Source organism: Gymnoscopelus microlampas, assembly GCF_963454915.1.
Source record: "Gymnoscopelus microlampas genome assembly, chromosome: 4".
NCBI lineage: Eukaryota > Metazoa > Chordata > Actinopteri > Myctophiformes > Myctophidae > Gymnoscopelus > Gymnoscopelus microlampas.
Genome location: NC_139941.1, coordinates 45,422,591 through 45,450,361, shown reverse-complemented (window position 1 = coordinate 45,450,361; position 27,771 = coordinate 45,422,591). Strand labels below are relative to the sequence as shown.

General features: G+C 42.4%; 1 protein-coding gene across 1 annotated transcript; it reads right to left on the bottom strand.

The window, feature by feature from the left end:
- Positions 1–404: 404 nt before the first annotated feature.
- On the bottom strand, positions 405–27,304 carry fkbp15b (FKBP prolyl isomerase family member 15b). The gene is made up of 30 exons (XM_084056022.1): positions 27,123–27,304; positions 23,237–23,340; positions 22,860–22,938; positions 22,380–22,449; positions 22,213–22,287; positions 21,717–21,815; positions 20,715–20,864; positions 20,453–20,521; positions 19,842–19,985; positions 19,236–19,381; positions 18,660–18,708; positions 18,415–18,531; positions 17,651–17,735; positions 17,213–17,316; positions 16,329–16,407; positions 16,067–16,176; positions 15,860–15,958; positions 15,271–15,365; positions 14,011–14,113; positions 11,351–11,522; positions 10,441–10,577; positions 10,026–10,181; positions 9,771–9,923; positions 8,962–9,054; positions 7,927–8,037; positions 7,357–7,464; positions 5,368–5,817; positions 4,271–4,587; positions 3,465–3,606; positions 405–2,119 (listed from the first exon to the last, which is right to left on the bottom strand). The coding sequence occupies exons 1-30, from the start codon at positions 27,170–27,172 to the stop codon at positions 2,039–2,041; spliced, it is 3,747 nt and encodes a 1,248-aa protein (XP_083912148.1). The 5' UTR covers positions 27,173–27,304; the 3' UTR covers positions 405–2,038.
- Positions 27,305–27,771: the final 467 nt, after the last annotated feature.

Sequence of the window (27,771 nt, the reverse complement as noted above, 5' to 3'; positions counted from 1 at the left end):
AGTATTATTTATATAACAAAATGATTACATCAAGTTACAGTCAAAGTTTGTTTAATGTCTTTTGTCAACTATTGTTTTTTACTGATTTAATAAGTGACAAACCCTGAGCCCCCCTCATTGATGGCTGCTATACATGCAGTTGTGATGAACCCTGTTTAGATGTTATTTTTTACGATTGTTGTTCCCCATGTCCAAATGCCATGTGGTTGTCTATGTCTACCATAATGTAACAATTCCAGGGGTTGGTGACATGGCAATGATCAGAAATTAATTGGGAATGAGATTCACCTGGTAACTTGCTTGTCTTCTGGTAATGTAAATGTTGGCAATTTGGCATACCTACAAAAACAACCAGGACCTGGTGCTGTGAAATTGTTCACACAAAAAAAAAATGTCACAGATAATTTAACGCAATTTATTTTCTCAAATTAATTTGTTAGCAAAAAAGTGTAAAAGATATGGGTTTGAAGCAGCAAGCTAACAATTGGCAAAACCCAATATACAATACATTCTCAAACCACTGACAGACAACTGAGAAACTACTGCATCTAATTGGATAAATAAACAATTTGCTACAGTATCGTTTAAAAATCTGCTATAGTGACTAATTACAGACATGGCGTGGCCTAAAAGACCACAGAATCTAAGCTGCCATCCACAACTTGTTTTAAAAAGTGAATAATACGTTGTTTTAACCAATTCATAACTAAGAGGGTCTCACTGCTCTTCTGTTGAGACATTTAGATCATGTGGTCAGGTAGGACCACTACTGGTTGACAAGTAGGGTTGGGATCCATAGCCGGATCCAGCATTGAGGAACCGGAATTGGTTCCATCACATGATTTGGAACCCTTTCCGGAACCATGTTTTTTATCACACTGCCAGAGCTGGTATGTGGACTTCCCGTCTGCTATATAGCTACAATACCGGTGGTTCTAAAACTGGTTCTATTTGGTTCCATTTGTACACTCTCAGAGTTACATTTGGAACCCCCTATAGGAAACGTTAAAATCCTAAAGGATCCCAACCCTATTGACAAGATGATATTGCATGAAAGTCCAATAGAAACAACTCGCCTTCCCAAACGTGCTTTCCATTATAGCTCCACGGTAAAGACCACTTAAACCGTTTAGTCTTCTTAGTGAAGACCCCCCGTCTAAACCAAATCTCTTCGCCAAAAATAGCCGATCTAGCTTGTAGATCTGCCATTTTGGGACGAATGTTCCCCCCAGAATAGGCATGCTGGGGTTCAAGTGGTTAAAAGTTATGGATTGCAGCTTTATACAGTATAACATTAAAAGACATGAAGAGTTTCTTTCCAAACGAAACATTAAACTTTGGAAATGACAGCAATACTTAACAAAATGACTAACAGAAAATCAAAAGGTTAGTAGGTAATTTCATGATCTAGTAAAACAGTCTGGATTGTTTTTGACATTTTAGAGAAACCGAATGATGTACTTTGGGACAGTGGTTCTCAAAGTGGATTCCAGGGACTCTCTGGGTTCCTTGGGGGGGGGGGGGGGGGTGTCTACATTAACTCTTACAAGTCTGTAACTCTGACAGTTTCCAAATGAAATACATTTGTAAACTGTCAAGAGTTAAAGGGGAGACTTTGAAATGTAAAAGTTTGAGAACCATTGCTATGGGAAATGGCTATAGAAACCTTTTTGGAAAATAACTCTTCAAATGGGTTTAATTCCATTGTGGAACACGGGGCTGTCAAGTCAGTTTAATCAGAATTCATAACAACGTGAAGGCAAACACATCCTCCACACAGCTTTAGCAGTAGCTGTCAAGTCAAGATGTCTTAACCAGCTCGTACTCACGGTTTCCACCCTCCCTCCCTCCCTCCCTCCCTCCCCCGCTCCTCGTGTCAAGTGCAGTTATAGGGAGCACCCACCTCCCCGATTATTTTCACTGGACAGACACCAGGTAGGGTGCCGGTACGCCCTTAAAAGTCCTGTGTAGTATAAGGGCTGTCCCATTGATTGAAACATTCATATTTAGATATTCCTTCATGCTTCCGGTTGGCTTGTCAACCAAGCCAATCTAGGTCGTCGTCATCGTCGTCATCTTCACCGAACAGAGGCGCAGGGGGAGGACGCCCCTTCATGCTCTGTAACCAACACCACAAAACACCAAAAGTTACTAACAGCAAACGGTGAGTAAATGCAAGTCCAATCATCCGATCAGATGGCGCTATTGCAGCGATTACCAACCTGTGGAGTATTGCAAGTGGGGCCCCAATTAATTTGCAAAACACTAAGATTTTAATGAGAACATAACATTAATATACAAAAAAATATTTAAGGTAAAAAAATGTAATAAGACATGTTATTTCTTTTCATTAAAACGTTGAAAATAAATATGTTTTCATTGTGATACCAATAAGAACTTAAAAGTACAATATGTTGGTTCCATTCATCAAAGCCAGAACATTGATTGATTGATTGATGATTAGAACAAACAAAACAAAAATTCACACGGCCCACTCATCTGGTCAGATCAAGATGTTCAAGTGGGCCCTGATCCACAAAAGGTTGGAAACCGCTGCACCTGTTGTGATCAAAGTAATCTACCCAGGAGCGACAAGAGTTTCATCTCAATTCTAATTGCACACGTTACTGGACAAATAAAGTGACAATTCAGCAAGGGAGGAATGACAAATTATACTGAAATATTCACTTTGATTTGCCAGTTAACAGTACCTTTTCTGCTAATAAATGAAGTGATGTAAACAAGCGATGATTACAAAAAAAAATGTGAGCAACAAACAAATATACAAATAAACACAAGACAACACTGACATTAACACAGGGAGTGGGGGGGTTTAAAGCAGGGTGCTGAAATCTGTAGAGCAGTGGTTCTCAAAGTGGGGTACAGGGACCCCCGGGGGTCCTTGAGGGGGTTAAAGCTAAATGAGTTACTATATCATCAAAATCAGTTTAACCACTTTAGCCTATTTGAAAATAGGTTAAAACCTATTTGATTGAAAAATTGCTGATCAATGAGCTTGAGACGTGTTATGAGCTGCTAGATGTGCCATTTAAAAAAAAGAACATTTTGAAAAAGTGGAAAAGGTTTTTGACACCATTTCTTTTAATAGGGGGTCCCCACTCACAATACATGTTCATTTGGGGGTGGGTCCTTGACATGAAAACGTTTGAGAACCAATGCTGTAGAACAGTGTTTCTCAAACTGTGGTCTGGGGACCCCCAGGGGTCTTTGAGGAGTTTACGGGACAGTAATTCCAAGAGTGTAGAAATGGAACCAAATGGACCCGTAAGGGTCCATTTGTACACTCTCAGAATTAGGATTTTATAGTATACTGTAGATATAGATTGTGGTTCCAAGAGATAGAAAATGTTATCAAATGGAGGTCCGTGGCCTAATGCATATCAAACTGGGGGTCCTTGAAATTGAAATGCTTGAGAACCACTGCATGTAGAAGCCTTCCTCACCAGCTCCTCTTCCTCATCCTCCTCAGCGGGTGGCGGCGGGGGTTTGGTTGCAGCAGCGGTGGTGGTGGAGGTGGAGGTGGTGGTGGTGGTGCTCTGGAAAAATGGCTCCTCTCCATTTTCCTTCCCTACCCCCTCAGTCAGACTGAGAGCATAGTATAACACAGGGTGAGTAAGGTGTGTGTGGTTGTGTGGTTGGGGGTGGGGAGAGGATGGGATGGGGATGGGGGGGCCAAGGGAAGGAGATGAAACAAAGGATGGAGATGGAGAGATGGTAATGAACAGAGGATGAGAGAGAGAGACAGACAGACAGACAGACAGACAGGGGTGGTGGTGAGGTTAAAAAGATGGGTGTGGGTTAAGAAGGTTGGGAAGTAAAGAAAAAGACAGAGAGACGGCGAGGAACAGTAAACAGAAAGAGAACCAAACAAATAAACTGAAAGAGAACCAAAAAACAAAAAAACATGACAGAAAATGAAACGCATGATTTCAGACAATTCGATGAGCAGTGAATTTAGCGGGATTTTCATGCATTATTAGAAAGGGATGAACAGAAAGATAAATATGGGCATCACACTTAAACTTAAGTCAACTGGACCTCTGTACTTGGACCACTTTTTTTCCCCCAGGTCTACTCTACTCCAAATCTCTTTGGCTATTTTTTTTTTGCTAATGTTCTCCCCCAGAACATGGATGCTGGGGTTCAAGCATCTGTGTAACCACTTTAACCATTATTCTATACTTTGGCTATTCAAAAATAGCAGATATACAAGCTCATAGCGCAGCACAGAGTGCCGTGCAGGACTCACCTTGTGACCTTGTCTGTACTCCTTTCCTGCAGAGGACTGGGTGGAGGCGGAGGTTGGGTTGGGGGCCCTGCTGTGACTTTATGAGTTGTTGTCACGACGTGCTGCTGCTCCCCTAGAGGGCCTTTCACATCATCAACCCGTTCTTTGTGGACCCCGGGTTCAGTCATTGATGTGTCGGACTCCGTCCCACATGCCCGTCTCGTCTTGGAGTGCGTGTCCTCCTCCTCGGGTTGTCCGTCAGCCAACACCACCGGAGAAAGATGGGCGTTGTGTTCTTTATGCGGGTGGGACGATGGTTCCACAGCAGAAGGCACTTCCTGTTAGGGGTGTAACAGTTAATTGAACTAATCGATTTAACTGATAATAAAAAAAGAACTCATTATATTGGAAAGAAATTGGGCCCCTTCCTTACTTCCTTCACAGGTGTTACCAATGATATTAATGAAGGCTCTGTTCCATTCTGGTCAGACTCCATTTTGGTTCCCAAATGGCCCCTTATGGTGGGTGTGTAACTCTGAGAGTTATGGGGGTCCTTGAAAATAAGACAACCACTATGCCACACTAAATGGAACAGAGCTTTAATTAGTATCATTGGTAACACCTGTGAAGTAAGTAAAGAAGGGGCCCAATTTCTTGCAATGGAACCAAATGGACCCGTAATGGTCCATTTGTACACTCTCAGAGTTATGGGGGTCCTTGAAAATAAGACAACCACTATGCCACACTAAATGGAACAGAGCTTTAATTAGTATCATTGGTAACACCTGTGAAGGAAGTAAAGAAGGGGCCCAATTTCTTTCCAAAATGGCTGCTGTGCATAGAGCCTATTTGATTTGGGGGGAGATTTGAAATTTAGCTTTTTTCATCCTTTTCGAATCCTTTTACAAGTAGCGGTAATAGCCAATCTACAAGCTCGAAATGGGTCGCTATGCAAGACGTTGTGAACTTGTAGATTTTTTTGTGGGACACTATTGTACAACGAAGTATAAATATAAAGTATGCAAGTGGTTAATCAGACTAATCAATTAAAATTTCTTCACGTTGATTTAAATCGGTAGAATAATCGCTAAGAAAGTCATGGATAGTTGCAGCCTTACTTCCTGTACCTGGCCGTCGGTCACTGCCGCCGCCGCCTCCACCGTTTCTGCCAGGGCGGCCGCCACCGGGCCTGCTGGGGGATGATGGGTGACCTCTATGACCTCTGATTGGCTCTGCATCTCACACTCTGCCGCTGCTTGCGTCGTCTCCTCCTCCTCCACCACCGCTGCAACTACTTCCTCGTCTACTTTCTCCGCAGCCACGCCGCCGGGTTGTGCCTCCTCCGCCCAGGCCTCTCTGGGTTGAGCGGATTGGCACTCTGCCCTCTGTTCCTCCTCTTCCTTCTTGCCGTTCACGTGCGTGGTGTTCCCTGGAGGTCTCTCCTCTCTGTGGTTCACCGTGCTTTCGTCCTCTTCTTCCTCCTCGTCTTCTTCCTCGTCCTCCTCTTGGTTGGTGCTCTGTAGTGAGGAGCGTTGCTCTGTGCCGCTCAGGAGCTGTAGAGTTACGTTCTGTGAAAAGTCAAATGTATCAATTTAGGCATTTAGCAGACGGTCTCAAAAACAGTGGTTCTCAAAGTGGGGTCCGGGGACACCCAGGGGTCCTTGAGGGAATAGGCTCCATGCACAGCAGACATTTTGGAGAAAAATTGGGCCTCTTCTTACTTCCTTCACAGGTGTTACCAATGATACTAATGAAGGCTCTGTTCCATTCTGGTCAAACAGAGTCAGGGTGCTGATATTGTGTGGTCCAGGGACCCTCATAGCCTGGTAAACCCTCCCTCCGGAAATCTCATTTCCATTCGATCTCAAGAAGGAGTCTGGTCTGAAACGCCTTTCTGCAATAATCGCTGTGGGCTGGAGTTGGGCGGGAGTAATACCGTTGACTGACAACCCCTTCAACCAATGATCGTTTTTCCCCTTCAGCCAATGAGCACGTTCATTTTGACGAGCTCCAGACTATGTGACGCAACGGGACTTTTGGGACGGCCATGCCGAAAATAGGTTGCCTTATTGGGATACATGCGTGTCACTCCCCGCCCCTGCCGGTTCTCTAAATTTATATTTTTAAATAGGCTCTGTCATGATTAATTGACCACATATATGAAGTTAAACAACTAAATTCTATCCAAACGATATCTTATAAGTAAATTCCGTGCCTCAAAAAAGAAGTTTGAAAGCGTTATAAAACTGAAAGTAAGAAGTGAAGGCACTCGCACAAACAACAATGGCTGCCGTTCGTCTTTTTTCGGCGGCTCTCAGGCTGCACTCGGGTTCATTCGGGCTCACTCGAACTCGCCACCTGATTGGCCAACTGTCGCTGTCAATCACAGAACAATGAGCGACGACGCTGATAGGCTCGTCGGCTCGGCGAGCAGAGCGATTATTGGAGAAAGGCGTTTCAGACCAGACTCCTTCTTGAGATCGAATGGAAATGAGATTTCCGGAGGGAGGGTTTACCAGGCTAGGACCCTCATGGTTCCTTGAGAGTGTAACTCTGAGAGTGTACAAATGGAACCAAATGGACCCTCCCGGGTCCATTTGGTTCCATTTGTGCACTCTCAGAGTTATGGGGGTCCTTGAAATTAAAAAGTTTGAGAACCACTGTGCTACACTAAATGGAACAGAGCCTCCATTAGTGTCATTGGTAACACCTGTGAAGGAAGTAAGAAGAGGCCCAATTTTTCTCCAAAATGGCTGCTGTGCATAGAGCCTATTCCAGGGGGTCCCCAGCTATATGATAGATAGTTAGGAACCAAATTATCACCATTGATTTTTACGATATAAATTGGGGTCCAAGAGATAGAAATGGCATTAAATGGGGGTCAAATGTTCATCTACTATGAAATGCCCAGAATAGGGGCGCTAGGGTATGGGACAGTTTTGTTGTTTCAAATTGTAGTTTCTGGTGCTTCGAGTGCCAAATTCACTTAGTAATCTTAATGCTATGTAGAAACATGTAGCATGTAAGAGTTTATTATGAATGACGTTTTCCGATATACTGTACAGCCAAATATTGTATGCAGGTCGTCAGGTAAAGGCATCTTTTACCTTAATGGTACCAACAATCACCCCCAGCACAGCCTGGCCTGTGTACGACTCACTGAGATCAAACTCTCCTCGTAGAGAATGGAACACGCCATTCATCACACGCTTCACCTGCAGAAACAGAGACACACACACACAGGTTCAGTACAGCTTATAGTCAGTGGTTCTCAAAGTGGGGTCCAGGGACCCTCAGGGTTACAAATGGACCCTTACATGTCTGTAAGTCTGTGGGGCGGCCAGGTTCAATCCCTACAACAACCATGTGTCCTGAGTGTGTCCTGAATTACTTGTTTTAGGTACTTTGTTTTATAAAGTCAGCTAACTCTATTCAACACCATTCATTCATTTCAGAAATGTGTATTGGTAAAACTTGTGTTTGGCTATTAGTAAGAATCTGGTGAAAACAAAAGTTTCTGGAAACTTGTCAGTTCAAACCAACCTACAAGCTCATGCTGCGACGCATTGTGAGCTTGTAGATCTGCTATTTTTGTGCGCATCACCGACAGGCAACCAAGTATAAAATCAGGATTTTTCCGTTAGAGAGTGAGTGAGAGAGAGTGTGTGTGTGTTCACCTCGTTTGCTGTGTCTCCCTGGCTTTGGTCTGCTAGTTGATTCTCCATTTCAGCCACTCTGCCCTCCAGCTTGTCCTTAACGGACACTGACTGCCTCTCCAGGGCCATGTACTGACAAAACAAACAAGATTATGAGTGCATTCCTCCCTCATAATGGACATCTTTATCCCACTGGTGTGTGTGTGTGTGTGTGTGTGTGTGTGTGTGTGTGAGCAAATTAATAAAAGTGCAAATATGCAGGAATTAGAGATGCACTGATATGGATATTCTGGGCCGATACAGATGTTTGAAATTTGTCCTATAGCCAATTCTGATAATCGTTTCATTTGTTTCTTTCCCCATTTTGAGCCACGGAAGCAAATACATCTTCATAAATTCTTCTTCTTCTTCGTAAATATCAGCCGATACCAATACACGGCAGATATATCATGCATCTGTAGCAGGAATGCATAATATTCCACGATTTAACTAGCACGGCTAAGATCAGGGACAAGCAATAAAATAGATACAACGACGACCAACTAAAAATAAAGAAGGACTTTTGTGCAAAACAACAACAACAAAACTGAGCATTAAAGAGGCAGACATCCCTGACAAATGCATTCCGCAGCAATAACACATCATTTAATTGAGTTAGAAGGGAAAAACAGACATGGGAGCCTGCCTCAGCTCCTTGAGCCCCATACAAATTTGTTCTACTGCTATGCCAACAGAATGTGGAATGCCCAACCAAAAGACATCAAAAAGTGTGACTCCTTAGTTACCCTCCTTCAAAATCGCAGTAAAAGAGCACCTGTCTGCAAATGGTAACTGGTCTGATTAACGTCTTGACTTAACACCAGAAATGACACAAAATGAGGGTTGATGATGTCTATGATATATTATTGTATGTCTTTAAATGTCTCTATGAATTGAATACACAGGACCCTCAGGGCTTTTTGTGTTATCCTTTTAGCAGCACCATTGCATAATCGTACCACTGACTGTACTATTTGCAAATCTATTAATAAAGTATTCAATCAATACAGTACATACTTTCTCCTTTAGGGCCTGCAGCTCCTCTTGTTGTCCCTGTTGCTGCATCAAACTCTGTTCCTCTGACTCTCTCGACTGCTTCAGTGCTGTAAACTGTAAAGAGATCACTATTAACGGAGTGGGCACCTCTGTTAAATTGGCTATTTTTTCCCAAATGTAAAATAAAAAAATATTTGGAAAATGATTTAAAGTATACTTGATTAGAATATGCTTAAACATTCAACAATTAAAAGGTCTAATATTTCTACAATTGCTTTATATCCAGTATGTGCAACTGCCACAGAGACGAGGTGTCATGTTGTGCTATCGTTATGAAGAAGCTAATAATTGCATTTAGTCTAATTCCCAATTTGTGACACACAGTACTTAAGTGAAATTTGGAGCACAGACTGAGCATAAAGAGGGATGCAAACAAATGTCCCCACAAGTATAGTAGAATATGAGAAATAAGTCATTGGGAAGACAATTTACCTGGTCCTTTCAAGGGAAATGGTTGTTGTATGGTTAAAACAGATTGTTAGAGTTAGGTTTGCTTAACAATTAGGAAAAGATTCAGGTTGGGGGTCGGATAAGAGATTTTAGAGGTTAGGTTTAAGGGTTGGATTTAGAGTTATGCCTGATTTATACTTAGGTGTCGTGCTGTAGTTTGGCTATTTTTGGCTTCAGTTATGGCTAAAATGACCAAAACAAATGGTAAAAAATTACATTCATTAAATCCCTGTTCTGAAATGCTGGTGTCCGCACAGGTATAGTAATACAAACGTGTGTGCATGTGTGTGTGCGCTTGCGGTCTGGCTTAGGTTGCTGACCTTTTCCTGTATTTGTGTCAGTTTCTGCTCCAAAGCGTCTCTCTGCTCCTGCAGGTCGGCCACCTCCCGGCCGTGGTGCTCCTTCACGGAGGCCAACGCCTGCTCACATCTCCCCTTCCACTCCTGCTCCAGCTCCGTCTGCAACTGCGACAACTGGAACAGACACAGACCATACGGTGTGACTGCATAGGACAGTGCTTCTCAAAACTATTTCATTTAACAAAAAATATTGAAAGAAACAAAAATGTGACTAACCTGCTCGGAGGCGGCGGTATCAGTGCTGGTCCGGGCCTTGCGGAGCTGAGCTCTGAGATTGTCCAGCTCCTGCTGATTGCTCCTGCGTAGCTCCTCCATCTCCTCGTCTCTGCTCTGACGCTCTGCCTGCCACTTCCGCTTCCTGTCCGCCAGCGTCTAAAGGGGACAAGCCAAGGTTGTCAGTATGTCAGGTCTGAACGCCATCTGTTAGGGCAATGGCTCTCAAACTTCAACATTTCAAGGTTTTTGATTGATTGATTGATTGACCGTCTGGTCCTTGGTCTGCCCTGTGGCCTCCTCCCAGAGGGACGTGCAGTGAGGACCTCCCTTGGTAAATGCTCTCAGGACAGGAGGCATCCGTACTAGATGCCTGAACCACCATAACTGACTCCTCCAGTAAAAAAGGAACACTCACCCGTTCCAGGTTCTCTTTATCCGTCTTCAGATCCTGCGCCTCCTCCTCCACGTTGCTGACTCTGACCTCCATCTCTTTACGCTTCTGTTTCTCTGTGCGATACTGGGCCTGGTTCCGCTCCGATGACTCCTTTAACTCTGGAGGAAGACACACACACCAAGGTTATTACAGTTGAACTAGATGTGAAAAAAACCAACAATAATAAAAAAAATCACACCCAGTGTGAAGTGGGCGGTGTGTGGTCATCACAACATGACTCACTTTAAAAAAAGGATAAATTACTTTTTTTAAAGTCCATACTGCTATTCATAGGGCTGCACATGTGTCATGTGTTTCGCTAGCCAATCACAGTCCTGAATTTGCAAAGTCAGCCAATCACATTACAGTTAGTGGTGATGACACTAGCTGTAATGTGATTGGCTGATATGAAAAAAGTATCGATTTGAATTAACAATGGAAGGGTTAGGGGGTACACACATTTTTTGGTCGGTGTCCAAAACTCACTTATAGGGGGCGGCTACACCGCCGCAAAAAAAGAAAGTTGACTGAAATAATCGTTACAAAAAGAACAAGATCTAACTGAAACTAAACATTTTAAACATGTTGCACAAAATCACGTCATACTGAAGACATTTTCCTACAATTTTCAACAAGTTACAAATAGCAAAAATAACAGATCTACAAGCTCACAAGGCGTCGCGATGGGACACGTTGTGAGCTTGTAAATCGGCTATTTTCACCATTCAGTGTATGAGAAGTACTGTATATAGGGGAAAAAGGCGCGTGCGTGCGTGTGTGTGTGTGCGTGCGTGCAAGGAAGAACATTTGTGAACCACTGTTCTAGTCTCTAGTCGTCACTGCCACTCAATTTGCCACCTGGTGTTTAATATCATTCATCCTATTGACACACCTTCCAGTTGTGTTTCCAGTGTGGAGACGCGTGCGCAGTGGCCCTCGCCATCCTGCAGGGCCACCGCCAGCTTGTTCTGCAGCTCCGACGCCCTCTGCTGGTGGGAGGTGGCGTCCAGCTGCAGCTGGGCCACCCGCGCTGTGGAGGACGCCAACTCCTCCGTCAGATGCACCTGAGGGAGAGAGACAGAGAGGGGGTCGGGGGGAGAAAGAGAAATTTGATGTCTCCCCGGGACCCAAACTAGTGAAAATAGCCGATCTACAAGCCTACAACACGTCGCATTGTAGATCGGCTATTTTCACAATTTCTTAACGGTTTTTCCCCCTTAATTTAAGAAATGTCTTACTTTTTAATTTTATTTATTTATTTTTAAATCATTTTGAGAAATTCTTGATATTGTTTTTGTTTTTTTTGTAATAATAATTGAAACAGTGGTCTACAGTAAACACAGCTCTGAGATTAAACAAATGGAGCAGAGTGGTGGAAACCTTGTATGTCCAAAACTGTAAACTTTGCAGGAAATGGAGAAAAAAAGGACCTGCACTTCATTGGATATAAAGTAGTCATTTTATTTAGTCATACGCTCTTGTTAATAATTTTCATGGGCTAGATATCTATAATCCCCACAGCCACTTAGCCACTATCATTTTTTACTAAAACAAAATTCAAAAATAAGCAATATATAAGTATGGCTTTTTATGGCTACTTTTGTGTGACACCGTAGAATGGCAAAATTGGGCATTCATTTACGGCACAAAAAAACATACAAATGTGAAATATGGAAATACAAGGTTTCTGCCCGACAGCCACCAAATGGAGCAGAGCGATGATGGCGGTCTGGATGAGTGATGGGTGAGAAGCGCTGCTGGTTCAACCAGCATGACCCTGTTGGGAGGAACATGGTGAGGCGGAGAGATGACTGATGGAGGACAAGGAAAAGAAATTAAGCGAGAATGTTAGTGAGAGGATAGTTTCTCCAGATTCTGTTGGGAGGAAGATAGTGAGGCAGAGATGACTGATGGAGGAGAAGGAAAATAAATATGCGAGAATGTTAGTGAGAGGATTAGCCTTGGATCAAGACCATCATAGATGCATTTTATCGAGTTTGACTTTTGCTTCTCTGTAAGTGTACCAAAAAAAAGTGCTGATTCTGTAGCCACGGATGTTAACTCGATATTAGAAACCTGTGTACACTGTATTAGTCTGTTATTTTTAATCCCGCCTGTGCCGTTACGCCATTGTCATCCCGTTTGTGAGGTTACGCCGCTTTATTACCTCGTTTACATCCTGTTTACATAGTGTAATACTGGCTTTAACCTGATGCGCCTCGCCACTACCACCCATTGAGGAATACAGGGAACTACCGGCAGAATCTCACATAGACGGGATTGAAACACATATCTATTGTAATACAGTGCACACAGGTTCCGAATGTCGAGTTAACATCCGTGGCTAAAGGGTAAGCACTTTATATGTTTTGTTTGTACTTGTACGGAGAAGTGCAGATCTCCAGTGACTATGGGGGGGGGGGGGGGGGGGGGGTAGAGACCAAGACTATCATAGATATGAAAGTAAAAGTCAGACTCGATAAAATACATCTATGAAGATGGTCTTGAGCCCAGGCTGTGAGAGGATGAGTTTCTCCAGACAGTGCTGGCTCACACAAGATTCAAACGTTCTTGAGCATAAATTAGGCTTAATAGTCTGTACTTCATAACCGCTGGAAATTTTAAATAAAGCCGTTGTCCCACCTCCTCCCCACCACTTCTGTTTGGCCTCTGCAGTCGTGTAAATAACTTCTACTGAAAGCCAAATTAGACGAAGCCTAGCTTAGCTAGCTGCTTAACATGAATGGAAATTCAAATATACGTTCTAAATATACTTTATTTAAAATATACGTACTTTCATGAACGTTCACGACTTTACAAAAGCAGAAGTACAGACTCTCTGTAGCATTGGAAGATTGTGAAAGAGTTGTCTGGCTTGAGAGACAAGTGAAAGGATGACTATGGCGTTGGTAGTACAGACAGTCAGCTCTGGGTCAAGTCATTAGCAAATAACCATTGACGTTTTAATACCCTGCGAGTGGCAGGTGAGTGGAGTTTGCAGCAGTGGGACCACTCATAGTGTGTCAGATAGGGAATATACTATGGATTTCAAACTGGGTGGGGGTGGGGGGGGCTTGAAATGAAAAGGGTTTAGAATCACTGATCTGGTAGCAAAACGTGTTTTTTTGACCCAGGTCTGGTGGTAGAAGTCAGAGCAAACAGGCTCACCTGGCCCGAGCCCAGGTCCTGAGGCAGTGCATGCTGGGAAGAGAGAGAGCACTCAATGCTAGACGTCCTCAGATTCAGATCAGATCAGCACAGCAGTGCAAAACAGCCAGGAAGGGAACAGTTGGCAAAGAGTGGCATTAAGGGGGCGTAAAAAAAGGTTAACAGAGAAAACACTTCTGACCGGATAAATCAGTCAGTCAGATGGATCATGAAGCCTGTTGGTAAAAACCAAAGCCTTCATGAGCAGTTCAGATTGCTAGGAATAGAAGATAAGAATGGCAGCAAGCAATCCAACTCATCCTCCCCTATATGTACAACATCATCTCACCACACGGCACACGCCCTCATTTTTTACAAGATTTCAAACAAAAAAGGGTTACGCACCTTGTCTTGCTCGGCCTGCAGTAGCCGCGTCTGATTGTGCTCGCTAGAGGACTTGAGGGAGTCACTCCTCTGCTCTAACAGCAGGTTGCTTTGCTCCACGTACCTGGACAATGACAGTAGGATAAAACAGCTTTATTTCCTTCAACAATGGCTACTTTCCCACACGCTGCCCCTCTCTCCCAGGGACCTTTTATTCTCTGTGGCGAGGAGTGAGCATGTCATGGGTAGACGAAGGTTAATTCATTTGAGTGGAGTGGGAAGTTTTTTTTCTTCAATCCAACAGCTAAAAGAAAATAACCTGATGAAGGTCTAACACAGTGGTTCTCCCCACAAGTTCCCCGAGCTTTCTTCTGGCCCCTGGGGGATTGTTTTTGAAAATAGCCGATTGTAGATCAGCTATTTTCACAATATTTATCTGTGGAACCAAGTCAAACTAAATGTAATGTCTCAACTCCTACAATTCCAAGTGCTTGTCAGTTCAAATATGATTATTTCGGGGGTCCCCAGTTCAAATATGATTATTTTGGGGGGGGGTCGCCAGTTCAAATATGATTATTTTGGGGGGGGTCGTGGGCCTGAAAAGGTTGAGAATCAATGGTCTACTCTAACAGACCCATTCAATCTTTTGCATGCATTTGAAGACAGTCCAGGAGATCCTGTCATATCACACCCGTCCTGGCCTCTTTGCACTGGCTCCCAGTTAATTTTAGAATACATTTTAAGATTCTTGTAATCACACACAGAACCCTCCATGGCCAGGCACCTCCATATTTATGTGACCTGCTCCAACCTTATGTGAACGTCTCTGAGATCCTCATCTCAAGCCCTGCTGGTTGTTCCTCCCACAAAACTAAAGGTGATCGAGCCTTTGCTAGTTTTGCACCCAGGCTATGGAATGATCTACCCTTCCACCTAAAAACTGTGGCCTCTGTGGCCCTTTTTAAAAAACTTTTAAAGACTCACCTATTCAAACAAGCCTTTACATAGCCTTTTATGATTACCAATCTTTGTGTACATAATCCTGTATTGATTTATTGATTTTTACCGGCTGACGGTTAAATGCTGATTGTTTTATTTTTGTCATTTTTTTTATTACTGATATGTTCTGCTTTGCAGCGTTATAAATTATTTGCAATCAAAACTTAAATTTGGCTACTGAACAACAAAAGAAAACATTTGGTAGATGCTTTTATCCTTGGGCATGCAGCCACAGCATCAACTATTTGAGTTCATTTCCTTCCATGTCTACCTGGGCCTCACCTTTGGTTCTGGTTGATAAGCTCACCAATCTTGCGGTTCTGTTCCTCAATACGCGAGCTCTTCTCAAACACTTCCTTCTTTAGACACTCATTTTCCTGCAGAAGGGGAAATTCATGTCTTCACAAAAGCCTGAGGCAAGCACTGAGCACATCAAAACAAAATGTGTATACATACAATCACATTCATAACGTGTACTTAAGTTCCCACCCGCAGTGCCACGCAGTGGCATTTTCATTGTCAGCTGAATTTGTTCTTTGGTACGATTAAAATGTTATTGTACGTGTGGATATTGCGCTGACATGGCCTAATTGCCATTACAGTAGTGTCAAACTGGATATAACAACAAAATGTTCAAAATCTGACAGTCCCGTGACTAATAAAATGCATCTACTTGACGAGAGATACTTTTTAGATTTGAATTTGCATTGATGAAGGTCACGGCAAACACTGGATGATATGTAGGGGTATTTGTCTTTGGTACAAGTAGCGATGCTGACTCAGAAGAACAGCTTTAGTAGTATGTTGGAATAGGTGCACTTGCACAAGCAGGGAATTGGGACAAAGAAAAGGCTGCATATCCTGTATGTACCTGAACAATTCTTTGGATGTTGTGCATGATCATTGACGTTTCCATTGACATGCTGGACATGCCCATAGTGACATTTCCCTGCCTTTGAAGATCATCCATCTGTTAAAACGAGGTGGGGGAGAAAAGGCAATTATGGCAAAAACATTTATATTAAATACACGAATAAAGACATTCAAAATATGAATGTTTTTTAATATTAATGTAAACCTTTGAAGACAATTGTTCCACTTTATCTGCCACTTTTCCAACAGCCAATCGGATTTCTGTGTTGTGCTGACGGGCCTCTGTCATTAAGAAGGAAGTGACATCACTAGAGCCTGGAGGGAACAGGATCAAGGCCATCAGGATCAAATAATACTTTTTGTCACATTATGCCGTTAACATTCTACAATAACTTACTGTACAGTATATCAGCATTTAGGGTGTGAACTCAGTGGGCTTTGTACAAAATGAGTGTATGCCGTCTTACCCATGTATGGAACCGTTTGTGCGTGGTACACAGGCTGCAGTTGAGAGGGAGCCACAGATGTCTGAGTGTAGGAATAAGGCTACGAAGAAAGATGACAGCTTAGCATTAAATCAAAAACAAAAAAACAATACCTAAACAAGGCCAATGTACTTATTTAAGATCCTATTTAGGCATTTTATGCTTAATTTAGATGGGAGATCTAATGTGGATCACTGGCTACCTTCAAAAAAGGCCTGAAAATCTATCTTTCAGGAGACCACAAGGGGAGGTAAACTCACTTTTCACATAGAAAGGAGATGGCATTCACTGCTGCCATTTTTTCGCTTTTCCCTTTCTCTACTTTGTACTGTACATAGTGTTTTATATTTGTTGATGATATAGTATTTGTGTTATTATTATGCTATGTTGATGAATTGAATACATAGGACCACAATGGAAACAAGTCCCCAGGACTTTTTTTGTGTTATCCTTTAAGCACAAATGTCTGACTGCACTACATGCTGTTTACATTTCTGTAAACAGAGGACATGTGAGGTACTGTATGACGGGAATCGGATTTGAACTTGGGTCCTCACAGCTGTGCCTGTGCCAACCATGTATGTATATCTTTATGAAAGTGGTTCTCAAAGCGGTGTCGGGGGACCCCCAGGGGTCCTTGAGTGGGTCCCCAGCTAAGTTATTGAGAGTTAGTAATCAAATGGACCATTACAGGTCTGTAACACAGAGAGAGAAAGTGTACACGGGTCCATTTGTACACTCTCTGGGTTATGGCGGTCCGTGGCCTAATGCATACCAAACTGGGGGTCCTTGAAATTAAAACATTTGAGAACCAAAGCTGTGTGAGAAGATGAATACACGCTGTTTAAAATGTGGGTTTGTCTCACCTGAAAGGCATGGGTAGTGCCTCCGATCCCATGCTGTGGGGCAGAGGTTGTCATGTTGACAGGTAGTAAGGCAGAAGGCTGAGTTGCATGGGGCTGAGAAAGCACTGTAGGGATAAAAAGGGATACAAATATTTAATGAATGAAAAGTATTAACATTTTTTCCATATCCTGAAAAGTAACGCTTTTGAATATTCAAGATTTCCGCCCGACAGCGACAATATATAGTTTATGTGTGTTTCTATTAGTAGAGTATATTTATTACAGTAGCTACTGTCTAAAGTGACCATAAAAAAAACATATTTACATTGCTAAGATAGTGAAAGTGGCTCTATTTTGTAATTGATCAGCTGTTGTAATTGGTGCAAAAGACTACAGTAAACTTTCCTACAATAAGGGCATGTATCGGTGGGCCTTGTGGCAGGTGTATGGTTTCCTCACCTTGTGCTGGGCCTGGAGGGGCAGTAGAGATCTGCACAGGAGAGGGGGCAGCAGGTCGATCCTTGGCTCTAGAAACACTGGAGTCCTGGAGAGAATCATACAATACATTTCCGAGTCTCAAGAGTCTTTGATTGGCTCCGAGAGGCTGTTTTACAACTAAGCTGCGATCTGGCAGGACCAAACACCCAGCAACCTTGTCTGAGCTGGAGAGACCAGAGCCATGACGATTATTGTGACCAAAATAATTGCGTTAATCAAAATAATGCTTAAAACTCTAAAAATGCTACTTTTGTTAACCACTTGAACTCCAGCATCCATAGTCTGGAGGTGGACCTTTTTCCAAAAATAGCAGATCTACAAGCTCACAACACGTCGCAACGCCCAAATAACCTGTGGAATATTCCAGGTGATTTGCTGCCCCTGTCCCAAATAGTTTGAAAGGCATCAAAATAAGCATATATTTCAAAGAACAATAAAGTTGATATGGAAAAACATTACATATATTGTCTTAGTACTGTTTTCAATCATGTCAAAAAAAAGTATTAGAAAATTATCACATTGTTTTATTTACATTTTCCACAACATCCCAACTTTTTGGGAATTGGGTTTTGTACATCGTCATACGACAAATAATACAAATAGCAGATCTACAACCTCACAACGCATCGCAATGCGTCTCACTGTGAGTTTGAAGATCTTTGCTATTCATGACATGCCCCAAAATAGTGACGCCAGGCTGACACTGATTACAGAAATGATCTTACCTCTAGTTCAGAGTCACTGGAGTCAGGCTGGCTGGTAACCCCCGTCAGAACAGGGAACATTGGCTGACCCATCTTCGCCATGCGGGAGATCAGCTTGGCTTTGGTGGCGTCTGGATTCTGCAGATAGAAAAAGAATGATCAGGTTCTAACATTGCTCGGTCAGACAGTGTGTATATGCAGCTATTTAGTTCAGAACTGTGTGTTTAATTAAAACAAAAAAAATAAAACAAAAACAGCATGCTTACTGTCAACTGTTCACTGAGGGAGTTAGACTTTGCTCGAAGTGGTGATTCACTGAAAGGGAGAAGGTAATGGGCAAATCAGCTTAGAAACTCAAGAATTAAGATAATTGTATTAACCGTTTCTTTGAGGTCATGTGGGCACCATGACCTCTATTTTTACATTTAAGGGGGAGATCTGTCCTGTGTTGCTTAAATCTTATGGAAAACCTATGTAAACCATTTTGGTTAAGGTTGACATATTATTGGCAGTCATCCCTCCAGGGCAAGCTATAGGATGTAACATCCCAAGGTAGTCGCGGAGACTCAACGCCTGCGCAGAGTACACCATGTGTCACTTTGTTGTTAATATTGTTAAGTATGTTAGTCTATACTACCAAAAAGCAATCTATATACACAGGGCGAGAAAAATAAGTACAATACTGTAATGTTTAATTTGCATGCTGGTGTCGTGCGGCGAAAATAAACGATCTCGGCACAAGAGTGAGTCTTGTATTTCGGCTATTGTCAGTGTGCGCAGCACCGGTGTGCAACAAAGTACAAATCAAGTTTGAGGAAAGGTTCCCAGAGGAGTGTCCTTACTTTGGTCCTGTGGCGGTCGGCTGAGCAGGGACTTCTGGTGCCATGTTCTCCACACTGGGAGCAGGGGAAGGAGCTGCAGAAGGGCCGTTTGAGTCCCGCGAGCTGGCACTGGCCTGATCAGACCCGCTGTCCTTAGAAAACTTAACCTGAGAAAATTAAATAAAAACAGGACAGCTGAAAGGACAGAACATATTTTCGGGGCATTTTATGCGTATTCAATTTTTTTTTCTTTCCCCTGGTTGGTGGAGCCTGTAATCGCAAGTCCAGGCCGATAAGATTAACATTACTGTCAAGGAGGAAAGGTAAATGAAACACCCCTGGAATTCCCTGCCTGTCTGTGAGTTGGCTCAAAACAATGAAGACATGTTGTTAGTAACTGTGTTTTACGGTCGGGTTTAATCTATTTTTGACTTGAGTTCCATAATCTAATCGTGCTGAGCTCCATTGCCAAAGCTCTGGGTTAAGCAGAGGTTGCTCACTGTGGCAATTCTTGCCAATTCTTGCCATTTTAGCTGAGTTGGAATTGGTTATTCTGCAACGTAACCCAATGGGCAGATGGCTTTAGCTTGCATCTGCCTCTTACCCAGGTCAAACAGAGGGCCTTACCCGTCGAAGCTCTGCTTCGAAGACAAGGGTGCTGTCGGCTGGGACGTGGTTGGCTACGCCTTTAGAGCCATAGGCCAGACTGGGTGGGATCACCATGACACGACGGCCTGCCTTCTTCATCCCCAGCATCCCTTCCTCCCAGCCCTGAATACACAGACGGCGAGATAGAGAGGGGGAGAGAGATGAAGATGGGGGGGGGGGGGGGGGGGGGGAAGAAAGAAAGTTGTCAATTTCATATTTTTGTAAGATTTCATATCTATGAAAAGACTAAACAAGCATAATTATCATCTGGGAAAACAAGAACAACAAAAAAGCAACCTTGACACACTTTTGTTCCCCATTTTTGGCAATTTCCAGTTAAGCAGTGTTTCCCCATGGCAAACTATCCTTCAAGGTCTTATAGTGCTACATGAATCCCCCCCTACTCCCGTTAATAAACAGAGGAAGAACAAGCAAGGCAATCAGAAAGAAAAAGGAGAAAAAGAAATACAAAGAGGGAAGGAGAGAGGGAGTTAGAGGAAGGAGAGCACCTCTACACAAGTTACAGTTCTAATTAACAGAATAAATTAGACTAATTCATCACAAGGCAAACAAAACAGGAGATGACTCACTTTAATTACTTTTCCAGCTCCGAGTTTCAGTCGAAACAGTTTGTCTTTGTTCACGTTCGAGTCAAACACCTGGAACAAAATCAAAAGTTAAGCGTGATTTATACTTGTTTCACGTGCAGAAAAATAGCCAATCGGTTATTTTCTGTGCGTGACACCGTGCATAGGCTTTAGGATGGAACAAGCTGTGTTGCTGCCTGTCACATCCAACAAATGAAGACATAAAGACTGAAAGAGAATAATACTCAAAGCAACAACACTTAACCTGTCCAATGGCATGGTTCTGCAGGAGCCAGCCTGTGTATGCCACTTGAAGGGAATCTCCATTCTCCACTGCCTGACCATCTCCCAGACTCAGGTCTTGAACAACCACCGCGTCCAAGGAGGGGGCGCTATTCACTTTCGCCAAACACACCTGGTGCACAACAAAGCCGAGTAAGCATTGAATAGGAGAGTTCATTGCAGCTTCACATCCAAAGCGTCTTAAGCCTGATTTATACGTAGTTGCTGACCAGTATTGCTCACCGCAAATAGCAAATCTACAAGCTCACAACGCATCCCGTTGTGAGCTTGTAGATCGGCTATTTTCAGTACACAACACGATGTCAACCGAGTAAAAATCATCACAAAGCTTACATTTTCATGAGTGGGAATCAAACCCATAACCATAGTAAGTGTAAGGATGTCCATCTATCTATCTATCCATCTATCCAGCCATCCAGACAGACAGACACTTTCTCGAGCAGCAGTGGCTCAGGAGGTAGAGTGTCTGTCTGAGAACCCGAAGGTTCCCGGGTTCGATCCCCGGCTCCCTGGCATTGTGTCTAAGTGTCCTTGAGCGAGACAATGAACCAAACTGCTAAACTGTAAATTGTAACTGCTCCCAGTGAGCAGATTAGTGCCTTGCATGGTTGCCTCAGCCGTCGGTGTGTATAGTATATAATATATAATGGATGTCCATTATACCCGTTGACCGACACAGGCAATGGAACTCTAATAACCCATTCAATCTGGGAAAGCATCCGTGTCATTTTAGATTTCTTTGGCTATTCCAAAGAAAAATCATGAAAGTTTGTGCAAATCTTTGAATATCTTTACTGTTTTTATATAATCGGCCATTTTTGAATAGACCAAAGTATAAAATAATGGTTATAGTTAAAATCTAAAATGACACAGATTGAATGGGATAACTGAACACTTATCTAGTCAGCAGTTACTGTCAAATATTTACCACAAGCGCAGTGATCACATCCCTCCTGTCTCTCACCTCTTTGCAGAAGTCTATTGCAACTTTTTCCGTTTCAAACATGAGGGACCAGTTCTGTCGCTGGTCATCATAAAAAGTGCAATAGTTGTTGGGCTGAACCTGTGGGAGATGAAGTGCCACAATGTGATCAGAAATGTAACAATGTTGAAAAAGGAATCTCTCCCATTGAAAATGTATGTACAAAGAAAACAGATCATTTCCCTAAATCCATGAATGGTGATAAAGGCAGGACAAAAATATCCACATACATGTGTACACGTAGCTTTGTAGCAAATTATTCCCAAAGACAATGTAAAGTGACAGTGATTGTGACTGTATTATAATGTATGGAGAAATATTATCGATCAGTCCTGATATACAATACATTTCCCAGGCTATGTATTCTGATCACATTTTTTCCATGGTTCAGTAATGATTGAGGGGGGTGAGATTCCCTCAGTAACATAGAATATCAATCTCTCCACATGCGTTTAGCTTCCTTTTACTCTCTGCTCACCGTGAAAACAAAGCCAGTATGAATCCTGGCAGCGGTCACTTGTTTCTGCTGGCTCACATAAAGCAACAGTTTGTACTGAAAATGAGAAAAGGAAGAGGGACGTCATTTTTCCAAAATCAAACGTTAGCCCAATAATCTGAAATGACTGACAACCAATTAGCTCTAACCTCTTTTGTTGAGTGGGTGCCAAGGACTGCAGCTCCCAGTTTCCCTTGCTTGACGTACTGTCCATTAATGCTGTGCAACAAAAATGTATTTAAGAAAAACTAAGCAGCTCGGCAGCATTTCAATCAATTGACTTTTAGCCTAAGGCAGCAGCTCTCAGTGAGGGGGAACACAATACGTCTGTTGGAGGGTCACAAGACAATTTAAGGAAGCTGGAAAATAAAACACTGATATGTTCTAATCTTAGCAATATTAAAATAACTACAATTATTATAGCTATATAATACCAACATATATACTGCATCTGCAGCTTCTATGGTGCAGATATAGGTATGTTAAAAAGTTTAACATACATCATTTAAATCATTTTGTGTCAAAGTTAACCAGTTTGCAGGGCATCATCAGTAAACATAACTTCATGTTGCACGCCGTGTTGTGCAACAAAAATAGAAGATCTACAAGCTCACAATGAATTCACTCACTATCTGAAGGCTTGGACTGCTGTGGCCAGTAACACTGCAGGAGCACCAGGGGGTGCAGCAGGTTTCTGGGAGGGTGGCACTACGAATGGACAACAAACATGATATTCATTGCATTACGTTTTGTTTATGTGCCCAAATACAATAAGCACATGCACATTTAACAAAAATGATATCATATACCAAATGACATATTAATTACAGGGGAAGATGGTATAATACACAAGTAAAAATATGATGTCAATTAACTAAATAACTTAAGTCTGATGCTAAGAAAAGTTGAAATTGTGGACATGTACATGTACGGTAAATGCTGTGTGTTAATTGGTCAGTTTCGAAATAATGGCACAAACAACCCCACAAATGGCTGGTTATCTCACCTGGGGTTGAGCTCTTTCTGGGCTGTTTAGGTGCTGTGTACTGGAATGATTCATTCCCATGACTAGCTGCTTGGTCCAGTCCAAACAATGAGGCCAACTTGGCCCTGAAAACAGGACAGAGTAAATAAAAGATGATCCCTTTTATTTACCAAGAAGGGAAATTAACACCAAGCACAAACAGGCAGACAAATAAATATAGGTCGATTTTTAACTGTAGCTGGTAAAGTTGTCCGCCTTGCCGATCTCCTTTTTTATGGGTGCTGAAACACTGACGGTCACTGATGAATTAATCAAATGTGCCAGCTTGTCACTTCTTGCAGACAGAACATTTTGGACTGAAACACTAGATTTGACATGCTCTAAAAGCTATCTCACATTTTCTCCAATAATGAGAAACTAAATGAGGGCAAAAAAGCAGTTCTTGAAAAAGCCACTGACTGTCAAGCATATTTCCCACATTAAAGACCAAAGTTGCTTGTACAAGATTTCCAACTTGATTTGGAAGATTATGAGAGCTACTGCTGTTGTTCGAAGTTAAGAATTTCCTACCAACACAAGAAGCCACTCACATAAAAGTCAGCCGGACAATGGGCGAGCTTGTACTTCCCATATTGCACTATAAAGAATGCAAGTCATAAGCAGTCAACGAGCTTGCCTACATGCATCACATACTGGCTAGAAACTAGTCACTGACGTGATCTATCCAAACCCATTAGACCACTGTTCCCCAAACAGTGGGTCAGGACCCATCTTTGGGTCACGGACCAATTTCTATGTTTTTGGTCTATGGATTTTTCTCCGTTTCCTACATTTGAATTCAAAATATTTCAAAAGATTTAAAAATTTAAAGAGTTTAAACAAAAGAAATTACAATTTTTCATCAATTAAACACATTTCAAAAGTATTTCATGAATATTATTTTTTAAAAGAAATCCATATATACATTTTTTTAAAGTTAACAGGAGAAAAGGGAAACAACATTGCTGCTCCTGGCCTGCCAAGAGAAGACTAACGTTGTATAAATGTGGGGAAACCCCAAGACGCTGGGCTAAAATGGTAGCAGGAAGAGTGGGCACCTTGATGTTAAATTGGCTATTTCTTACAAAATGTTAAAAAAAAGTATATATTTGGAAAATGGTCTTATGTAAATGTGAAGTATATATATGATTAGAACATACTTTTAACATTCGACAATTAAGGCCCAACACTTCTCCAATTGCTACAAAACTTGTACGTCATTTGGGGCATCAACAAGAAGTTGAAGGGTAAATGTAAGTCCGATAATGATGCTCCATTCATGTTCAAATCATGTATACTTTACATTACTTAAGACCATTTTCTAAATTCTTAACTTTTATTACATTTAGGAAAAAAACTACTTTAACATAGAGGTGCCCACTCTTCCCTGGTGCCCACTCTGCCTGTATCCAGATCATAGAAAGAATTTCAAATGCTGGGCTTGAACAGACCCGTGAAAGTCCCTCCACAGGTAGTCGTTAGTGTCTCCCAGGATGTTCATAGTCAACGCTATGAGGCCTTCATCTCCAACGGCAAGGAACTGAGGAGAAGTTTGACAGCCTGCTTGCATGTGGTGGGAGACAAACCACCTAATACACCCCGGTAGCTTCTCCTTCACCGCTGCTGTTTCCCTGTGCGCTGGCCCCCAAAACTGTCCCCAATCTTTTGTCCTGCTGGCTCCAACAACGTGGTCACACCTCTGTGGCAGATTCAACAGCATAGCAGAAGGCAAGGCGCTCCGGCGTGGAGCTTTGCGTGCTCAGTCAGTCTCCGCTGAGCTGAGAACTGTGGTAGCAGCCCTTGCCTGGCTCCACTAGACTAACGAGCAACATGTGAAAGGAATTAGTAGCCATGGCATTCACTCCTCCTTCCTTTCACTACCCATCAACTCCTGCCTTAAACCCCTTAACTGGGAATTTTATTAAACCAGCTCACATTGTAGGGACAGTATTTGTCACACAGCAATCATGGAATGTTGGAAAACTCCGAAATACCTCAAAATCAGGTGGTAGACTAGACTAGACTGCTCTAGTGGTTACACAACCAATGGACCCCGGATCCCTTTCACCACAGCAGATAATGGAGTTAATAGTAGCTATGTTTTATTTAGGTGTACCAAGGTAGCAAGCATTGATAATAATACTATTGGCTATTGTCAATGCTCGCTCCTCGGGCATACAAAAATCTAACAGACTCATTCATTTCATTAGCTGCTTCTGTCTGTTATGAAGGTCTGAGAAAAGGGTCCATTCTTTCGCATTGATGACACATCATCATCAACAATGTTCTCTGTCATGTAATCCTGATGAAGTGTCCATTCGTAGAATGCAGAGTCCCTCTTGTACCTTCTCACTCAACTGTTAATACCTAGAGCAGGGGTATTCAACAGGGGGTCTGGGACCCCTAGGAGGTCCTCAGAGTTACTACAGGGGGGGCGCCAAATCTTTGTGTGATAAGAACTTTTTTTACATTAACCACTTGAACCCTAGCATCCCTATTCCGAAGGTAACATTATCCGAAAATAGCAGATCTACAAGCTCACAAGCTTGTAGATCCAGCAAAGACGTTTGCTGTCTGTAGAGGAAATAGAGAGCACACCAAGCAAAAGGTTGAGGGTTTAAGTGGTTAACTGTCTGAAAATACACATTAAGATGAATCCAATGCTACACATCTAGTTTATGAAGCTATCTATTAAATTGTTTAATCTGCCACACAGTTTCATACAATATCTAGTAGGGAGTCCCTGCTCCATCTCTCTCTCAGCTAGGGGACCCTTGGCCTGAAAAACGTTGAGACCTCTGACCTAGAGAATGCTGTGCTAAAATGTTCCAAGAGTCCAATGGCAAGTGATCAGTCAATGGATCAGTGGCCAATGGAAGAGTTTCATTAGCTGCTGCTGTCTGTAACCTGTTATTATGACAGGTCTGAGAAAAGGGTCCATTCATTCTCATTGATGACACATCATCAACAATGTTCTCTGTCATGCATCCTGATTAAGTGTCCATTCGTAGATTGCAGAACCCCTCCTGTACCTGCTCACTCACTGTTAATACGAATGCTGTCTGCTAAAGCAGTGGTTCTTAACCATTCCGGACACAAACACTTGGAATTGTAGGAGCTGAGGCATTACATTTAGTTTGACTCGGTTCCACAAATAAATATTATGAACATAGCAGATCTACAAGCTCACAATGCGAGGCGTTGTGAGCTTGTAGATCTGCTATTTTAAAATGTTTTGCCTCTTTCTTATGTTATTTGACAATTTGGCAATTGTTGAAGTCATGAAATTGTCACTTCACTGTCATCTGGGGACACCCCCCCAAAATCACCCCTCCCTAGGGGTCCCGACCCACAGCAGGTTGAGAACCACTGTGCGAAAATGTCCAGGAGTTAAATGACAAGTGTCAGTCAATGGATCAGTAGTAGCCAGTAATCCCAGAATAACGTCGACCACAGTCAGTGCACAGATTGAAGCAATCTTAGAACATTGTCAATGGAAGAGTAACTTAACTGATGATGCATATTGGACAAGAGCTGACTGATCTAATGCGCCATGGCAGAAATCAATGGAGGGATCAGATGTAAGCATGTGACAACTCATCAGACTAGGCTGTGGTCAGAACAAACACAGCAGCATTGAACATGAAAGCACTTTCTACCTCGCATAATTAGCTTGAAACCAATATTATATTTTATTTTATTCTTATTTTTGACCACAAAAGAGGCTGTGTAGCTGTAGCTCTGTAGCTGTAGCTCCATGTTGAATCAGTCAAGGGTTTGGCAATATTGACAGTCCCAAAGTCACAAAGTAGAGGCACTCAACCGTTAGCTTCTACAGGCTAACTGTTAGCTGGAAAACAAAACTCACCCTCCAGTCGGGGACAAGAAATCCGCATCGTCATCATCCCCGCCAAACATATTGATGCTTTTGAGGTTATTTTCCTCTGCTTTTAATTTACGATCATGTGTGATAGTGATAATAACGCCTTATTTTGTTCAGCTAGGATGGTTTTCTTTGACAGACATTGAGCTCTGTCTGCTGCATGTTTCTCTTCCTGTAACTGGAGGAGTTAATCAGCTGACAGACCACCTGACCAGGCTTCTGATTGCAGGGTGTAATGTGCATATGTTGCCACTAGGGAGCACCATCGCATATCTGTTGAGTGGGAGTCAGTATGAACCAGTCTATGGTATGAACCATACATGCATAGGCCTACTGGATATATCTTATTATTCATAGCTTGATCTTACAGGGGTCTTCAACATTTTGTCAGGCCAAGGACCCCTTAGCTGAGAGAGAGATGAAGCAGGGACCCCCCCCCCCCCCCCCACTACATATTGTATAACATTATGTTGCAGATTAAACCTTTCCATAGATTTCATAAATAGCTTAAAGACTTGTTTGACAGCACTGTCATTAGTGCTGGATTCATGTTAATGTATATTTTCAGACAGTTAACCACTTAAACCCTACTTAGAAAAATTGTACTTGATCTGCTCTTTTTCCCCCTACACCA